The sequence below is a fragment of the Conger conger genome, chromosome 14 (genome assembly GCF_963514075.1).
Source record: "Conger conger chromosome 14, fConCon1.1, whole genome shotgun sequence".
Classification (NCBI taxonomy): Eukaryota; Metazoa; Chordata; class Actinopteri; order Anguilliformes; family Congridae; genus Conger; species Conger conger.
The window spans coordinates 26,976,436-26,994,664 of record NC_083773.1 but is presented as its reverse complement, the minus strand read 5'-3'; the positions used below and the strand labels follow the sequence as shown (position 1 = coordinate 26,994,664).

The 18,229-nt window shown below is 42.5% G+C and overlaps 1 protein-coding gene across 2 annotated transcripts; it reads left to right on the top strand.

The window, feature by feature from the left end:
* Positions 1-2,092: 2,092 nt before the first annotated feature.
* Positions 2,093-16,295, top strand: os9 (OS9 endoplasmic reticulum lectin). 2 transcript variants are annotated; one of them, XM_061220254.1, is made up of 15 exons: positions 2,093-2,247; positions 3,392-3,574; positions 5,185-5,248; positions 5,377-5,453; positions 7,465-7,563; positions 7,863-8,064; positions 9,263-9,418; positions 10,950-11,077; positions 11,290-11,329; positions 11,439-11,530; positions 12,144-12,353; positions 12,828-13,023; positions 14,021-14,188; positions 14,876-14,985; positions 15,640-16,295. In XM_061220254.1, exons 1-15 carry the CDS (start codon positions 2,098-2,100, stop codon positions 15,775-15,777), a joined length of 2,013 nt encoding a protein of 670 aa, XP_061076238.1. In that variant the 5' UTR covers positions 2,093-2,097; the 3' UTR covers positions 15,778-16,295. The 2 variants fall into 2 exon arrangements, with proteins under 2 accessions (XP_061076238.1, XP_061076239.1); XM_061220255.1 differs by lacking the exon at positions 14,021-14,188.
* The last annotated feature ends 1,934 nt before the right edge of the window (positions 16,296-18,229 follow it).

Below are 18,229 nucleotides of genomic sequence, written 5' to 3'. Positions count from 1 at the left end.
AGGCTAGCTGGCTACATACGTCCTTGCAGTACCTCCTGTCTTCATGTCTTCACTGCAAAGGCATATACGATGATGTCATGCACCTGAGACAGAGAAGCATTGTTATTGGAGTAGTCCTGGGTTGCCATGTGTTTCATACATCACACATTGTCCATCCAAAAACCAAAAACCCAATTCCATAAACATTTCACAGGATTAGAAGCATATGCAGCCATAGCCTGAAGGATGCTGAGCAGCCCCACCTTATCCCTGGCACATCCTGCAACTGCAGATTCCCAGGTACAGTCAGCTAATCATATTGCCAGGGCTTCAGCCTGCAGTGTCTAGGTTTGATCCTTTGCAGACAATGTCAGAAAGCTCAAATTGAGCAAGCTTATTAAAGCTGATGTGAATGATAAATCAAAACCAGGGAGGAGGCCAGCAATGGGCACATCGTGAGGAAGTCATTCAAACGCATTTAATCAGTGAGCACAAGGGCTCGGTTTCTCCTCCGTAGTGACACACATTGGAATTATGGTAAACTGGAAGTACAAGGGGTGTGCTTTGCTGGTGTTTAAACCAAAGGCTTAAATCCCAGTTTCATGGCAAATCAACTTTATGAAGATAATTAGGCTATCATTTGGGCAATTAAAGACAGTTTGGGTTACTGTTTTGATTAGAGCCACATGATCTTCGATGAAAATGGTATGTTCTGATCTTGTCACCCAAAGTAATAATAATAATAATAATAATAATAATAATTTTAGATTTTATTATTATTACTATTATGACACTCTTACGTCAGCCCCCTGCTCACTGACCACTGGCTGCCTGTTATGGCTTCCGATTGTATTTGTATGGTCACACTAGGACTCGGAACCGTACTGTCCTCTCAGGTCCTCTTCACACTTGTACTTGTGTTAGATCTGTACTTCGCTGCTAAATGCCTTGTAATGTAAAATTCTTGCCCACTGGTCAGTTAAGGGATGAACCCCAGCATACATCCAAAAGTTCATCAGACCCTACAGGCCTGCCAGACCTCTCTGTTCTGCTACCTCTGGACACCTGGCACCTCCCCCTTGTCACACTTGCACTTCTCGGTCACGACTGCTGTCTGTTATGCCCCCAAGGGCGTGGAATGACCTTCCTGTGGAGGTCAGAACAGCTGAGTCTTCAAGACAAATCTTGAAGACAAATACCATAAAGACAAATCTGAAAACTCAGGTTGCACCTTTTCCCTCCTTTACCTCACTGTCATTTCTAAATTAGCCATGTATGCTATATACTATTCTAGTTGGCAAGACTGTGGTATTGCTACTTCTTGGTCAGTTTATCTGATTATCGCTCTACAAGGGTTCAAGTTTTTAATCTATGTCATCACTCTAGCACTTGGATCCATACTTCCCTCTAGGGTTTTCACCGCACTTGTCCCTGGTTATGATTTGCACTTTATTGTATGTCGCTCTGGATAGGAGCATCTGCCAAATGACTGTAATGTAATGTAATGTAATGATTGGTGCCCAGCAGTGCAGCCTGTTGCCGTTGGTTTGTGAGTGTGTGTGAATGGGTGAATGAGAGGCATCAATTGTAAAGAGCTTTGGATAAAAGTGATATATAAATGCAGTCCATTTAGCATAATAATAATAATAATAATAATAATAATAATAATAATAATAATAATAATAATGTTATTTCTGGTAGCCAAGATTTCAATGGTACACCAAACTGTGAAAGAAGCCATCATAAAAAAATATTAAAGAAAGGTACCTCGCTATCCAAGGATATATCCGTTTTAATGATGTAATATAATATTTTATTCACTCTATGAACGGGTTTTCGCTGATGGAAATCGCGTGCAATCCCAGTGTTGTATCATCAATGTTTTAAACAATGTATTGGTTTAAACAGCTTGTTTAAAACAATAAGCGTCGTTGCAGAAGGCGGGGGCTAAATATATTTTTGCCCAATCATAAGCGGAGAAAGAGTTGAATGATTTGTGCACACACTAATTGGAGGAAAGAAATACTTTAGCACACCCAATCAGTATCTACCAAGTCAAACGCCCGTATTGTAGACTAATAATAAAAACAGGAATTGAAAATTCGATGTGGGACAAACATGGCTGCTTCCATGGTCCGGTGGCTGAGGGGCTTGTATATTTTCTTTCTGACGTGTCTTTTTACCGTCTCTGCGTTTTTGAATTTGGACGAGCTAAATGAGATGAAATATGGAATCCAAATTCTCCCGGATCCTGTCATCATGGGACAGGTGAGGTGTGAGAGGTTGTTTTGTAAGCTCGCACTATCCCTGTGGCAACTTGCTAGCCAGCTGTGCCAAACATTTCAGTGTTGTAGTTGCTTGTTTCTTACGAGACAGTCAATCACTTTACACAAAGGTAGCCAGATCATTTTATCTGACAGAATTAATCGCCTAGCTATCTAATAGCTAGCTAGCGTGGTCTTATTTTTAACTGAACAATTCGATCGCTAGCTTAGTTAGCCAATCTACGCAACGAGCTAATTGACACATGTAATAATCAGCAATAGTCATGGATATGTTCATGTCAGAATACTTTGGGAATTTACGAAATTGTATTTAGCTGGCCAGCAAGTTGACCGACGGTAGCTAGCCAACTATTTCGGTTTTACAAACTGTCCATTTTCGTCGAGCATATTGTCTAGCTAACGGCAACAACTGTCTAACTTTCGCACACTGAAGTCATGATTTTCGTTGTGCTGGTTAGAAGGATAATCAGATTGGAGTTATCAAGCCTGTTACACTGTTGCTCACTTCGATGAGGTGATCAGCTGACATAAGTAGATATTAAAGAGATCTATGGAAATGCTTTTAGATGTTGAGTCCGCGTTCTCAATGTTGGCTTCCAGTACTTTCACTTACTTAAAGGATATCGATTGAATCATTAAAACATGTTCATGTCAGAGCTTACACTTGCACATATAGGGTTAGTCACTGATGTTTTCCAAATAGCTGTCACTGCTGTAATCAGAGCTGTTTGCCTACATAGCTCTCTTGGTCTTTACAGTGACCCAGCCATGTGAATGCCTTTAGGTGCAGTGTCAAACTAGCAATGGGAGAAGTGAGATTTCATCAAACCCATCATGGGTGGATCTACAGTCGCCTGCCAATCCCTTATTTGAAGAATCAATAGGTTTTACCCTTTACTGCAAAATGCAATGATTGTTTCAAATTGTTCAGTGATGGACACCCATGCACCCATGTTTGCTTTCAACTCAACCACTCAACCACTACCTCCTAACTGCATGTGCAGGCTCTAAGATTTACCTCAGTGTCTGTAGTTTATGTTGCTTTGTTCATATGTTATTGTTTAAAGTAATTTACTGCATGGACAGATTTTGCGGGATATCTCACATCTGTTTCCGGTGGTTTCCAGGCCAAGTCTGAGGAAGTGATGCTGGTCTCCAGCAAGTACAAGCAGCTGTACGAGTGCCGCCTCCCGGCCCAGGCCGTGCGTTTCCACCAGGACCCGGCGGCCGAGCCCGAGCCCCAGGGCTACTCGGGCCCTGGCATCTCCGAGCTACTGAAGCCCATGCACAGCGCCCCCTGCTTGGTTAAGGTCAGCACTACAGCCCCTGTTGCAATGATGAATGTGTTGCATTAGCCTACATTTAGTTTTTCACACCATTCTGAGTAAACTCTAGAGACTGCTGTGTGTGAAACGCCCAGGAGATCAGCAGTCCGTTTGGCATCAACAATTCTGCCACGCTCAAAATCAGTGCGATCTAATTATTATTATTATTTTTTCCCCCATTCTGATGGTTGATGGTTCACATTAACTGAGGCTCCTGATTGTATGCATTGCACTGCTGCCACACTATTGGCTGATTAGATAATTGTATTAATAAGTAGGTGTACAGTGAGCGTATACTGAAGCGATTCCGGTTAAGTACATTTGGGACCCAGCTTCTCTCCATGGTATCCAAGTTAGGACAATGCAGGAACTCACCCAAGTCAACAAACACTTTACTAGAGAAAAGTAAAAGTTTATTGAATGTCATGCCGGCCAACAGGAAACTCACTGAAACAAAACAAGTTTGCAGTCCAGCAACATTCAACACACTGGTCATATGGCCTGGCTTAAATGCCCTTGGAGGCCTTGACGCACATGTCCGTCTTATCTGTTTGGTCCAATCTCTTTCTTACATTATGACATGGGTTTTGTTAATCAAAAGAGTAGCAAACACAGGTCTAGCTGCTCACAGGGCAACAATACAACATACTTTACACAACAATAAATGATTATGGGTTTATCCCTGGTTATAGGTATGCACTTTGTTGTACGTCGCTCTGGATAAGAGCGTCTGCTAAATGCCATTAATGTAACAAAGACCTACATGTATGCAAAAGTATGCAAAAGAAAACACTGAACCCTGAAGCCTTTAGGAACAATGTGTGTTGGACTGACAAAACCAAAATTGAACTTTTTGGCCACCACCAAAGAAGGTATGTTTAATGAAAAAAGAGAAGAACACAAAACTGTGAAGCATGGAGGTGGATCCATTATGCTTTGGGGTTGTGTTGCAGCTGGGGAAATATACAGGAAATATTGTGCGAGTGGAAGGAAGAAAGAAGGATTCCACCAAATGAATAAATTCTAAAGGCTAATGCTCAGAGAGATTTGGTATTCCAGCAAGACAGTGATTCAAATCATACTTTGACATCAACCATGAAGTAGCTACCTCCAGGAAAGACGGATGAAGGTTTTGGAATGGCCACCACAGTCCCAGACTTGAATATTACTGAAAATCTGTGGAGAGATCTCAAAAATGCTGTCCATGCAAAGGTCGACAAATATTTCTGTCGTGTTCTGCCAGGAAGAATGTGAAGAAGTGAAAGTGAGAACTGAAAGACTCTTAGCTGTGTACAGGAAGCGTTTACAAGCTGTTATAGCTGCCCTAGAAGTAATTACGAAGTACTTACTGACAGGGTTCCCAAACTTTTCCACAGGGCCATTTTCCTTTAAACTGTAAAAAATTTATAAAGTAATCTTGCTTTAAAATTTGTCCGCATTTTTAACACTACTGTAGATTTGGTTCCCCTTTAACCAGTCATTCTTAGCATCTCTACAGCTGATGCTATTCTTCAGTGTAGTGAATTTGGAACTGATAGAATTCTGTGCAGAACAGGGATTAATCATGTTCAATCCATTGTTCCCTTTGACTACAGACAAAAGACTGGTGGACGTATGAGTTTTGCTACGGAAAGCACATTCGACAGTATCACTTGGATGGTAAGTTTTTACTTTTTTTCCCTCCTCAAGAAAGCTATTATTTCCCCATCTTATGCTAGCAATAAAATTACTTTTACCTGTTTGTCGATATATTTGGTCAATATCATTTATTGTTTTCTTTCCGACAGATTCAGAAATCAAAGGAGATGTGCTGTTCTTGGGTTATTATGAGTCGGAGTTCGACTGGAATAATGAAACTGCGAAGGTAAGCAGGATTTCCCCTGGTGTCTGTTTCACTGTTGTTTTTCTAGATCATTCTTCACTGTCATTTACTCTGCACTTAATTAATCGACTGAAGTGGTTTATTCCACAGTTAATGCCTCTCATAACCACATAACCTCAGGCTGTAAGTCTAAAACTGCTCAGAATGAAAATGTGCTCTAAGTGTGGAGAAATTCATGGAATGGAATTAATTTCTACTTTTCAGTTGAAGTTGAGATGAATTTAAAAGTTGAGGTGCAGCCTTTCTGAAAGAAGACATCCTTATTGTCTCTGTGTAAATTAAATCTATAATGATATACAATAAGTCTATTCTTTCAGAATTGCTCCACCCTACCTTTTCTGACCTGGTCATGTGACCATTCTCACTTTGAAAGAAGAGATTCTTGAATATCATTTTAGATTAACTGAAGAATATTGGATTGATTCTGAGAATATTTAAATCTTTTAACATACTGTTTAAATATGATCCCTCAATGTCACTGTACTGTCCTGATTGTTATCTTTTCTTTTTATTATTAATGTGTTAATTAAGGCTAGTTTATGTGGAAAACATTATTGCTTTGGAATGTATATCCTGGGAATTGTGCAGTTCATATGCAGTATGTTTCAACTGAAAGCTTTCCTTCAGTCAAATTTGGGATTTGCAGTTGCAAAATGCAACTGAGCTGCATATAGTAGTCAATGAGATGCATATAGTAAGGCATTCAGAAATGGTTTGTTGCATAGTTCAAGCAACATGTTGTTGTGTGAAACAACACTACAATACACATATTCTTCACAAGTGCGGGCCATGGAGCAGAGGATGGATTAACACACTCCACAGGTCAGGAGTCGGAGCATGATGGCACCAGTAGTCACTCAGCCTCTGGTATAGTTTCCTGATGTTTGGCATGAAACCATTTATTGAACTGCCTTGGAGGCACGATGATTGCGAGGAACCTAGCAGTAGATGCATACATTTGTGATGAGCTGTTATTTCCTCTGTGCGCTTGATTAGGTTGCCAGTGTCTGGAACTGGCCCTTGTTTCATGGTTACTCCTCAGACCGGTATTTAAAGCGGCACCACAGAGATGGTTTTGTGGGCTTGTCCGTATGGTGGTTTAGCCCTGAACAGCGTGTGCTGGGCCCACTGCTCGCTGCCAGCCTGAACTCTACCCTACCCCGTGGTGACAATGTCAGGCTGCTTTCAGTCAGGCCGTTCTGACAAAATACACAAATGCCTGTCATGCTAAACTTTGTGATTGTACATGCTATCTGAACATTTCTGCCTCATTTGCCTTATTTTAGCTAATTTACAGTCTTGTAAAATGGGGGGGGGATCCTTCCCGTGTTTCTCTGGGAATGCCACTGCTACCATCACAATGAAATTATTTCTTCAGAGCTGGCTGTAGAAAAAAAAAAAAAAGAAGATGTTTTTAATGCATTAGATTTTGTCATTGGAATCTAAATTCTATTTGATAAATATCTCTGTGAAAATGGTGGTGTAGATAATGACAGCCTATTGGCTCAAAAGGAGGACACTAGCCCACAGAGCACCAGCCTTCCTTCCGTCTTCTGTTCTTCCTCATTCTAGATCCTTCTGTGCGGTCATGCTCATTTTCATTGTACGTCTGTCTTCAACAAAACCCCTTTATGATTATCAGTAACAAGCCTATAAATCTGAAGATTGAACAATGACAGAGTAGACCTTTAGTTTAAAGAATACAGAGGTGGCCCTGTCGTTTGTTTATAGACCAGGAGTGTCAAACTGTCCAGGAGCATTACTGTATCTGCAGGTTCTGCGTGTCCTATCAATCAGCAGGTGTGTGTATGTAATCTCCAGCCAGTCAATGACTAAGACCGATCTCAAAGTGCTGAACTGCATGAAAACTGCAGACACTGCAGCCCTCCAGGACTGGAGTGAATTACAGTTTTGCAGTGCACTGTGTAGTGCAGCAGAGTGCCCACCAGGGGGCCCTCCTCACACTCTTTCTGTGTCCCTGTCGCTCCCGCAGGCTTCCAAGCAGCACAGGCTGAAGCGTTACCACAGCCAGTCGTATGTGAACGGATCCAAATGCGACCTCAACGGAAAGCCCAGGGAAACGGAAGTCCGGGTGAGAACGCGTGACCGTGGCATTGCAGCTTCCTGTCTCCCAGTCGTGTGCTCATTCTTTAATATGATACCAAATGTGCATAACGTGTACACGGCCTTTTGGGTGCACTGGTAGACAATGTTATTCTCTCCAGTGGTGGAAATTAGTTGTGTGGCAGTATAATGAAAAAGTAAATGAAAAAAATTTGACCTGATGAGTAATTGACAGTACAGGAAGGATCACAAGATGCGTCCCGGAAATGCAGAGAGCACACAAATGTTTTGACCCTGATCTCGCCCCTTGTCACGCTTTTCCCCCAGTTCCTGTGCGAGGAAGGTTCCGGAGATTACGTGGCCCGTGTGGATGAGCCGCAGTCCTGCCGTTATGTGCTGACGGTCCACACCACGCGCACCTGCCACCACCCCTTCCTGCGCCCACCGTCTACCACCAAGCCCCACGGCATTGTGTGCCAGCCCGCCCTCAGCCCCCAGCAGTACATGGACTACGTCAAGGCCCAAGTCTGTGAGTAATGTGTCGCAATGTCGCCCTGTAAAGCCTACAGATTCAATACCATTGCTCTTGAGCCCCTATAAACAGTCAGTCAGCAGAGGGCAGAACACTGCTGTTGCAGCTGTGTTTGATTAACATTTTAGCCCAGGTGGCTACACCCAATCAGTAATGTATTTTCCAGCCTCTGCTGTCAATGGGGAAAATACCTACATTGACATTACTGTGGTTACATTTAGGCCAGCAGTACAACCTAGTTGAAATATGCACCTATACAGTGCAACAGTGCTATGGAAATCTAACCCACAGAAATCATATCTTAAAGGCCCCTGTTTGACAGAAATGGGGAAACCTATTCAATATATTTAAACAATGGTTTTCTTGGAAAGGTATTTAAATGGTTAATGGCTGGCATTTATATAGCGCCTTTATCCAAAGCGCTGTCCAATTGATGCTTCTCATTCACCCATTCATACACACACTCACACCCCAACGGTGATTGGCTGCCATGCAAGGCACCGACCAGCTCGTCAGGAGCATTTAGGGGTTAGGTGTCTTGCTCAGGGACACTTTGACACAGCCCGGGCGGGGGATCGAACCGGCAACCAGACAGCCAGATGACTGCTCTTACCACCTGAGCTAGTGTCGCCCCTTCAATTGGACATTTAGCAACTGAAAGCAAAATCTTAGAAAACAACTAACTGCTTCTGGCATGTCATTACACAGAAGTATAATTTCACCAGTGTTTGAAGTGGGCTGGCACCAATTTCAGTTTTAGGCTGACTGTTTGTAGTTGCAAACTTTCTGTAGCCTCCTTAAGTTAAATAAAGGTAAAACTGTAAATTACCTCAATGCAAAGGACAAATGCATTAATTTGTTAGATCAATTTTTATTAATCACGTGCATTAACACTTGAACTTTGACAGCCCTGCTGTAAACTAATGTTTATCACGGGATGGCAGTGGTTGTTTTACAGATTTAGTCTGACCGTCATATGTTCTCAGGGAAATGATACCTCTCTTGCTAATAACCTTTCATTTTGAATGCAACACATCTACCGAAAATAAGTGTTTTAATTGTTTCAGAATTTTAAGTATTCAAACTTCTGTCACCTCTGCACTCTGCATTGAAATCATTATAAAAATAACATGCGCTATAAAATCTATATTTATATAAAATATTATATGTTCTCTACCTTGTCTGTTTCTTATAGCTGACACCAAGCGCAAGGTGGAGCAGATTTCCGAGGAGCTTAAGAACCTGGACGAGATTCTGGCCAAAGACGAGGACACAGATGGTGGGACATCAGAGAAGACCGCAGAGGAGGACACGGCAGTGCCCTCTGTAGGCCAGGAAGACCCTGATAAAGGTATAAATAGGGGTAGAAGGGTACATGTAAACAGGTAAATATTGGGATTAAAAGATACAGGTTGGGGTTAAAGAGTAAGGGGGCGATTCCACCAAACATGCTTGAAGGGCTTGAAAACACGAGCCAGACTACACGTATGATTTTATGAAGCTCAGGCCTACTCTGGAAAAAGCACTACAAGTGTCGTTTCTACTGTCGCAAGGCTACCGCCTTCTGCTGCAGTCAATGGCTTTGCTAACACTCTTAACGATATGAATGGCATCGGCAAAGCGCTTTCACCCGAAACTTTGGTGTGCAAAGCTTTCTTTTTTAAAGCATGGATATGTTGAGGGAAGTCCCCAGCTGATAAAGCACATCTTGTTGAATCGGCCCCTGAAAAGACGTTCCAAGAGGCAGTTACAGAAAGCGTCAAACAAGTAATTCTGGATTTATTTTGTTGTCAGAAACCTGTTCAAACATGTGTCAGTGTGTATTATATAAATATAGGATAAAGGTCCTTTGGGTTTGGTGGCTGCCAAGGCTCTGAGTTGATTGCTTACACAGTTGTATATTGATGTTGTTCAACATAAGTACCTTGATCAAAATTCATGTCAAGTGTTCTGAGCAAAGGTTCACATTTTGCTGTGCACCTTTACCACAGCTGTCTGGGAATTATCAATTTGTTAAATACTGTCCTTTTAAGTTGATAAGTTGATCTTAAAGAGTAAACCGAAAAGGAAATGACCATGACCAGAGGACTGGGCTTTTAAAAATGTATTATTATTTATTTTTTTGTGTGTGTCAGGTGGCCTTCAATACAGTGCAGTCCATGAATATTTAGACAGTGGTACAATTTGGCTTTATACTCCAGCACAGTGGATATGAAACCATGGATATGAATACCTGATTAGTCGGGTGCATTTGATCGCTTCCTTAGTGCAGGCATAAAAAGCTTTCAGTATCTAGTCTTGAATTGTTATCATTGTTTTTCAACATGATGACTAAAGTTGTGCCAATCACAGTCAAAGAAGCCATTATAAGGCATATGGAAAAAAAAAGTCAGAGAGTCAGAGACCTGGGCAAAACCCAAACAAACCATTCATTAAGAAGAAAGAGAGCACTAGTCTATGTTTGGGATCATTGCCTTGCTGTTGGATGAAGCACCATCCAATGAGTTGGGAGGCATTTGATTGAACTTGAGCAGATAAGATGCTTCTGTACAAATCTGAATGATTTCTACTGTTGCTATTCGCAGTGAGTTTACTGTGTAATTGACTGCTTTCAATGATCAGTTAAGTGGCATTTAGTAGCAAAAACAAACCAACCATGCACCTCTCCAGGACCAGGGCTGCAGATCACTGGTATGTTTTCTTCTCTCAGTCAGCAGAATTAACTCCTCAAACTCTTTGTGGAAAAAATGTGAAAACTGATGAAACGGTTGACTGGGCCTAGGTCATCGTGTGTGTTCTCACACTGTTGTCAGTGCTATAGGAATGAATGTAATGGCAGATGTAATATTCTGATAGAAATGTGCGGGCTTGTGTTTGAGCAGGAGTGGATGACGCACCTCTGGAAGACGTCTCCGTGGAGGACGTGGAGGACGTGGAGGATGAGGAGTTTTGGGAGAAAGCCGTGAAGCCAGACGAGAAGGCTCCTGAGGGCACTGAGGAGGAGCAGAAGGTAGGGAGACCCCCCCACCAATTGGCTCAGGCACCGTTTAGGCACTGCTGTGTTTTAGCATTGGTATCCGCAGAAGCTAAACGATACCATTCCCTAATGTCCGTGTGCCAGAGGTACTCATACTTCATTTACATTTTTTCAGTCCTAAAACTAAATTGTTGATTGGTGGTGGGACGTAGGTTTGGATTACTAATGTAGTTTTATCTTCCCAGATTGACGGGGATATAGCAGAACCTGAACTTGGAGAGGAAGGTAAATGTCCAAGTCATATCCGCGTGGCTTTCTTCCTTTCCTTCAAGCTTTGCCCTTTACCCAGACTGGTAATTTACACACATTTTATGCTTCCCCCCGAATCTGACAGCCGTTGAAGACAGAAAATTCAATTTTAAGATAGTCACAGACTCCTCGGACCTAATGAAATTCGTCAAGCACCTGCAAGAGAACAATAAAAAGGTCAGTAACAAGGAACAGTAACTTTTCACTAACGTGTTGGAAACTTCTTGGCCTGAACATCGTTTAATAGGTTCTCCGTAACGTTTCGGAAGCTTCTCGGTAACTTCTCGACTTCAGTATTGTTCAGTAACATCTCAGGCAAGGTCTCAGTAACACTTTGCCACAGTAATGTGCAATATCTTCTCAGGTTTCAGTAACTTCAAAAAGTCAAAAACAAAACATGACTTTTATTCCGCATAGACAATAGTCATATAAGGAGGGGGGTGTTTGTTGAAACCATGTTTTGAAACCATGTTGACACTGCACCCCAGAATACTGGTTTGCTATGCTTTGCATGTATATCAAAGTTGGACACTAAGATTTTTCCTCACTAGCCATCTGGGCCACCAAGCCAATGAATTTGTTGGCCCAAGCGGAATTTTTGGTGGACCAAGAAATAATCAAATCCATATTTTACATTAAATTGATATTGTGACAATGTCTGTATCCCAAATGTACATTTTCTCAATGCCAGGAACCACAATACAGCACAGTGCTTGAACCTAAGCCTTCGCAACTTTAACGCTGAAGCCGAGGACATTTCCATTTGCCTGTACTTTCACTGTCCTCGCAGGTGGCCTCAGCCGACCGGAGAGAAAGGGGGGAGGGCGGGGTCTTGAGCGGGCAGGAGGAGGGCAACGAAAATGCAGAGGAAGGGGAGGATGAAGACGAGCGCCTGTTGCAGGAGTTTGACGAGGAGATGGCTGACCTCTCCGTGCCCTCAGCCAAGATCGATGCCATCAAGGAGGAGATGCAGAAGGAATTTGACAACATCATAGACGAGGTACAGAATGGGAGTGCAAGGGGTGCTTGAGGAACTCAGCTGCTAATGTTGCTAATACAATGAGCTCAGGTCAGGCCCCATACTCGCAGGTCTGAATCCCAACTATTATCATTAGCCGACTTGAAATTTTGACTGGAAGTCTGCCCTGAGCTGGGCTATGCGAAATGAGGAATATAATTGGTATACATATTTAAATGCATAGAGATCAGCTACAAAACCTTCCAGTTTTGATTTTATTTTTTTCAGAAATCTTACCTTTCTAGAAAAGTCACCTTGCTAGTGTGTCACCTTGCAGAACACTCATTGTATGACTATGTCCTATAGCCAGCAACTGGTTTTTGAGAATTGTTCACCAGATGGCAACATGCAACATTCCATATGGCAAAATGTAGGGATGGAAGTCATTTATTTGATACTTTTCTAAGCCACGCCCTAGCCCAAATGAAAAAGCCCTTTCAAATTTTTACCATCAAGGCCCAGCAGGAGTTGGAGACAGAGGGCCTGAAAGGTGAGTTTGACCGTGGCCAGGCCACGCAGACACTGGAGACCACGCTGGACAAGCTGCTTGACCGCCTGGAGGACAAGGAGGTGCTGGAGCCCGGGCCTGAGGGTGAGCTTGGGGCCACGGACCCCGCCAGGGGCAGCCCGAGCCTCGCCCCCCGCCAGCCAGGTGAATGAGCCACCCCCCACTCTGGCTTTCACTGCCTTCCAAATGCCAAACCACAGATTCTTTAGACCAACCAGTTGGTCAGCGCTTTCCTTCCTCTCTGTTTCCCGAGTACAGGAGATTCTGGTGCTTTGGATTTTCATGAAAGGGCATGACCATTTATTCTCGATACACGATTATGCTTCAGCAGTTCACAACTTCCAACATCAAGAGAAAGGAGATTAGTGTCTTGTTTGTCTATAGAATCTGTGGCAATACCCAAATGTGTTCTGCGAGCACTGATTTGGTTTGCAAATTTGGTTTGGACCTCTAACCAGACCTGACCTGTGAAGTTCATAGTGGATTCATTAGTTGTGTGGGGACATTTTGTGATGGTGATAAGTTCTCATTGTGTTTGAGTGGCACACAAACCCATGATGATCACCTATGTTTACATGGACCCTACTGTTTAGGGCAGGCACTGACCTAGGGTTGTTCTTTGAAGGAAAATTGTGAGTGCTAACATGTTAACATTTTCATATGTACATCAAATCTGTGTTGTCTTTGTGCACTAAGCATTTGAAACTGAAACTCAGGGATTTTTTGGTTGGACATGGCAAATTTGCGCAGTATGTGGTCTTCACAATTACTTGGGGAAAAATAAGCGTAAAACGTTCTTACCCTGGTTGAGCATCTTCAGAGAACAGCCTTGGGTAGAGTTTTGATCAAGGTCTGATCACAAATTTCAGTTTTCACTGCATGTTCCTTTTCCAGAAATTGACATCTCATCCTCCATTCACAATTATTCCTGCCTGCCTTTGACCCCAAAGACAGAGAAACATTCCTTTTTAAAGAGAGGTATTTGCGGGGGTAGAAAAGGTCCCTCAACCAATCATAGGCAAGGGTATTTCCCGCTGCTGGTCTCGCCACATTATGGGGGGCTCTGTTGATGCCAGCTCAGGGCCAGGTCCAGCGCCTCCTGCCATTCAAGTGACCTTGTTGTTTTGTTTGTCACTACCAGACCAAGCCCCTGACGACCATGTTAAAATCAGAGTTACTAAGTATAAGACGGGCAGCAGCCCCAATCAACAGTTGAAGGTGCAGGAATTGAGCGAAGGGGACCCCCAAATGCAGCAGATTAAGGACGTGGTTAAAGAGCAGCTAGCACGTGCGGGCCTGAAAACGGAAGGTAGGAGAACGATGGTTTCCGCTGGGCACTTCCTCTTCTCAGGGCTGGTGTTTAACACAGCCTTCTTTTCTCCACCACAAAAAAAATGAAAGAAATCAAGATATCAAGAAGGTTGACACTAACCCCTATCAGGGAGCACTCTAAGGCAGAGAGAGACCCTGGTCCTGGAGAGCCTCAGAGTCTGCTAGTTGTTGTTATTCAATGCTTAATTGCTCATACTCAACAATTGATTTATCAAATAAAAAGCAGGTTATCTGCCCTGAACTTTTTTTTGTGTGTTCTGTCTTGTTAGCTGGTACAGGAACAAATAAAAAGGCAGAAGATTGTTTGGCTCTCAAGGACCAGAATAGGCCAGCCCTGCTCAAAGGCTGTTTGTTTGAACAGATACCGTCGCCGCCCCACACACCGTCACTGTGGGATTTGCGTTGCAGGAAGTTCTGTGTGAAATTTCAGCCTTTTCTAATGCTAATTTCCCTCGCCTTCTGCTTTGCAAAAGCTGATCATCTGGTTTCCATACTTCCAGATTTCCCACACGAGCCAACCACAGTCCATCCACACCCATTCTTTATACTTCACTGCCAACCCTTCATCTTTTGTATCCTGTTGTGTGGTTTGCTAGTAATGTTACGGTTTGTTTCTCTGGAGTTGTTTGAGTATCTGAAAGGGCTGATGGGTCTGTCCTTACAGGTAAAATTGAGGTGAAGATCCTGACACGCCGGTCAGCTGAGGAGGCAGGAGACCAGTGGTTGACTGAGGAAGACACCAAGTCTTTTAGAGAGCTGCTAATAAACCTGCTGGTAAAGTATTTGTGCCATTTTATGTTTTAGTCAGACCCTGGGATTGACCACTAGATTATGTTGCTGGTAGTTTCAACTGGCTATGAGCAATCAGAAAATGCAATGCATTAAACATCCCCTGATGCTCTCACCTCACCCCCCTGCTCACTGACCTCCACTGGCTGGCTGTTATGGCTTGCATCAAACTTAAAACATTGGTGCTAGCATACCAGGCAGTTGGGGATCAGCCCCAGCATACATCCAAAATCTCATCAGACCCTGCAACGCCTCCCCCTTGTTGCACCTCCACTTCCCGGTGCCGACTGCTGTTTGTTCTAGCCCCACGTTGGTAGAATGACCTTCCTGTGGAGGGCAGAACAGTATTGACTTTGGCCACCTTCAAATGCAGACAGACCTGCCTTTTCAGACTGTACCTTTCTCCTCCCCTCCCTGTAATTTCTCATTTAACTATGCATGCTGTCTTATTGTTGCTTCTTGGTCAGTTTCTGATTAATCTACAAGGGTTCAAGTTTTTATCTGTGATCACTCTAGCACATGGTACCTTACTTCCCTGGTTATGATTTGCACTTACCAAATTACTAATGTAATGAGAACTCTGAACTTGCTGGTTTCTTCCGCTATCACAGCAAATCTGACGATTTTTTCCTCTTTCAGACTGGAGGGACGGAGGAGGTGTACAAAGAACAGAAGCGGCAACAGGAACTAGAGAACAACTACAGGTTTGTGTGGGGAGAGCAGCAGGAGGAGGCTCAGTCCACTGCAACCTCTGATTCTGATGACGTGGACTTCTGATCAGTGGCAGTCCTCTGGAAGATGACACCAAGCTCCATGAAACGCCTGGAGACAGGGTCACTCTCACACTGTCACCGGTCAGAGCGTGCAGGTGTACACAGCCATTAAAGTGTAGCTACGGTGGGAACCAGTGTCCACAAAGGCCCCCCTTCTTCAGGTGACCTTCTACTTCACATAGCACATCGAGCATCAACCAGTACAGCTGTGTCTCTTCTTCCATCTTTGGTGATTGACAAATACACGGTGGACCAAACTGTCAAAGCAGACTGGGTTATGGGAAGTCGAAAAAAGGTCTGAAAGCATAATTTTGGAACAGATGAGGGAAAACTACCATGAGTTGGACTGGAAGTCCAGGACCTTCAAATCTGTATTCCCAATATGTGGACCTATTTAGGAAGTAGACCTTGTTCTTTTGATTTTGGTTAAGAATTATATAATGCTCAATAGCTAGGGCCACCTTTTCTCACTTTGATAACTTAAACTTTTCACACAATTCTTTTCTTTTTTTTTTTGGGGGGGGGGGGGGGGGGCGGGCCCCATCTCAAATACTTTTCCTGGTACTTCCCAAGTTGGTCAACTGTACCATGGCCCTCATAACTCCTCTGTGCCCGCTTACCAATGTGAAATTTGATCAAAATCAGTTTATTTAAATAGTGTGTATTGCCACCATTCCAATCATCACTTTCCTTCATCATTGTAACAATTTGGGGATATTGTGTAAGCTTATACTGAATGTGAGAGGCTTGGAGTATGTCATTTTTAGCAGTTTCACGATGGATGAGGAGCAGTTCTTCTATCAAATCAAAACTGCAACATTTCATGTCCACATCAGTGTTTAGTGTTTAAAAGCTGTATGGTGGTGTGAAGCATAGGCCTGTTTGCTAGTAAAACTTTGTTAATTTGACATTTTTAAATGAATGCACTGTAAATAGACATGCTGGAGTTATGAACAGTGAATCATATTTCCTCAAACATTTATAGCACTTTAAATGTAAACGCTTGATGACAAACTTTGTATATGTGCGCTGGATGCAAAAGTGCAAAACTGAGCAGTTTAAATTTGGAGGAGTGGTGGGGAAGAATAACATAGGACAAAGAGGCAATAGAAACCAAAAGTCTTTGGAGAACCTTTTCCAGACTTTTGGCTCAACACTGTTGTTCCAAGTTCACATTTAGGAGAGTCTTCATGTATTTCTTAAAGGGTGTCAGGCTAAAATTGGCCTTTGATGACTGACAAAATGGCTTGGAACACCCAGATCTTGACCAGGGGTGCATTAAAAGAAATTAAATTAAAGTATATTTCGACTTGATAAGAGTACTATCGATCCATCCAAATAGTATTCGCTTTTTTTTTGTGCTTTTTTTTTTGCTTTTTAAAATATAAATATGCAGTTCACCATGATATAATGGACCTCTATGGACTACTCCTTTTCTGGTAATCAGTGTGCTGACAACATACATTTGAAAAACTCAACAGCAATATATCTTTCCAAATATAATGTCAGTTGCTTGCGAACATCAACAGATGTTCAACACATTTTAATCTAGAACTATTTATTCTACTGCTAGTACTCAACTCTGTCCGCGCATGCAGAGGTTTCTGCCGAAGCACACCAGTATTCTGGGGCAAAGTGTTGATTGCTTTGATCAGTGTTTGAGCCAGCTGTTTGCTGCACTTTGCTTGCATATTGAAAGATCAAAGTGTACATTAGCCAGCTGTGAACTTTAGTTAACAAAATAGTGCCAAGACAATAGAGGAACTCCTTTAACTTGCAATGTCAGAATAGAAAGAAGACAATACTTTGCCACAGAATACTGGTGTGCTTCGGCGGAAATGTCTGACAGTTGGTGAGTCCTAGCAATAGAAGAAATAGTTCTTGATTTAAAAAAGAATAATAATAATAAAAATGTAAAAGTAAATTGTTGGTGCATTGATTACTGAAAATTTGTCACATTTCAGTTTTGGGCGAACTGCCCCCTTTAAAAAAAGAAGAAGAAAAAACAAACTGCAGATTCAACTTCCCTTCAACCATTTTTTGAAAAGTTATTTGGCCAAAGAAAGTACATGTAAATATCACTGTCATTTGAGACACTGGATTCCTCTTTTTACACCACAGCTTCTGTGCCCCTCTTTCTGCATATTCGGTAACCTTGCTATTGGACTGGTATTTACAAAAATTCCACTTTCAAAACCTGCTTAAAATGTTATGTTGGATGCATAGGGAATGAATCGTTCATTTATTAAATGAGAACCACTCATTCCCTGACCTGAGCATCTGGCATCTGTGCATTTTGAGTTTACATAATTTGTCTACATGTGATTTATATGGAGCCATAAACCACTGATTGGAACCTGCCCTATTGAAGGAGATCTACCTGTAAGAAAATGTTAACTTGTTAACCTTTATCCACCCTCCACTACCAGCAAACAAAGATAAAAAAAAAAAAATTA

What these genes read in the sequence shown, in the direction of transcription:
- os9 (XM_061220254.1), top strand. Translation starts at nt 2,098, where the DNA reads ATGGCTGCTTCCATGGTCCGGTGGCTGAGGGGCTTGTATATTTTCTTT. An exon ending in CTACGTCAAGGCCCAAGTCT is followed by an intron (nt 8,065 to 9,262) that starts GTGAGTAATGTG and finishes TGTTTCTTATAG; the next exon opens with CTGACACCAAGCGCAAGGTG. An exon ending in TGCAAGAGAACAATAAAAAG is followed by an intron (nt 11,531 to 12,143) that starts GTCAGTAACAAG and finishes CTGTCCTCGCAG; the next exon opens with GTGGCCTCAGCCGACCGGAG.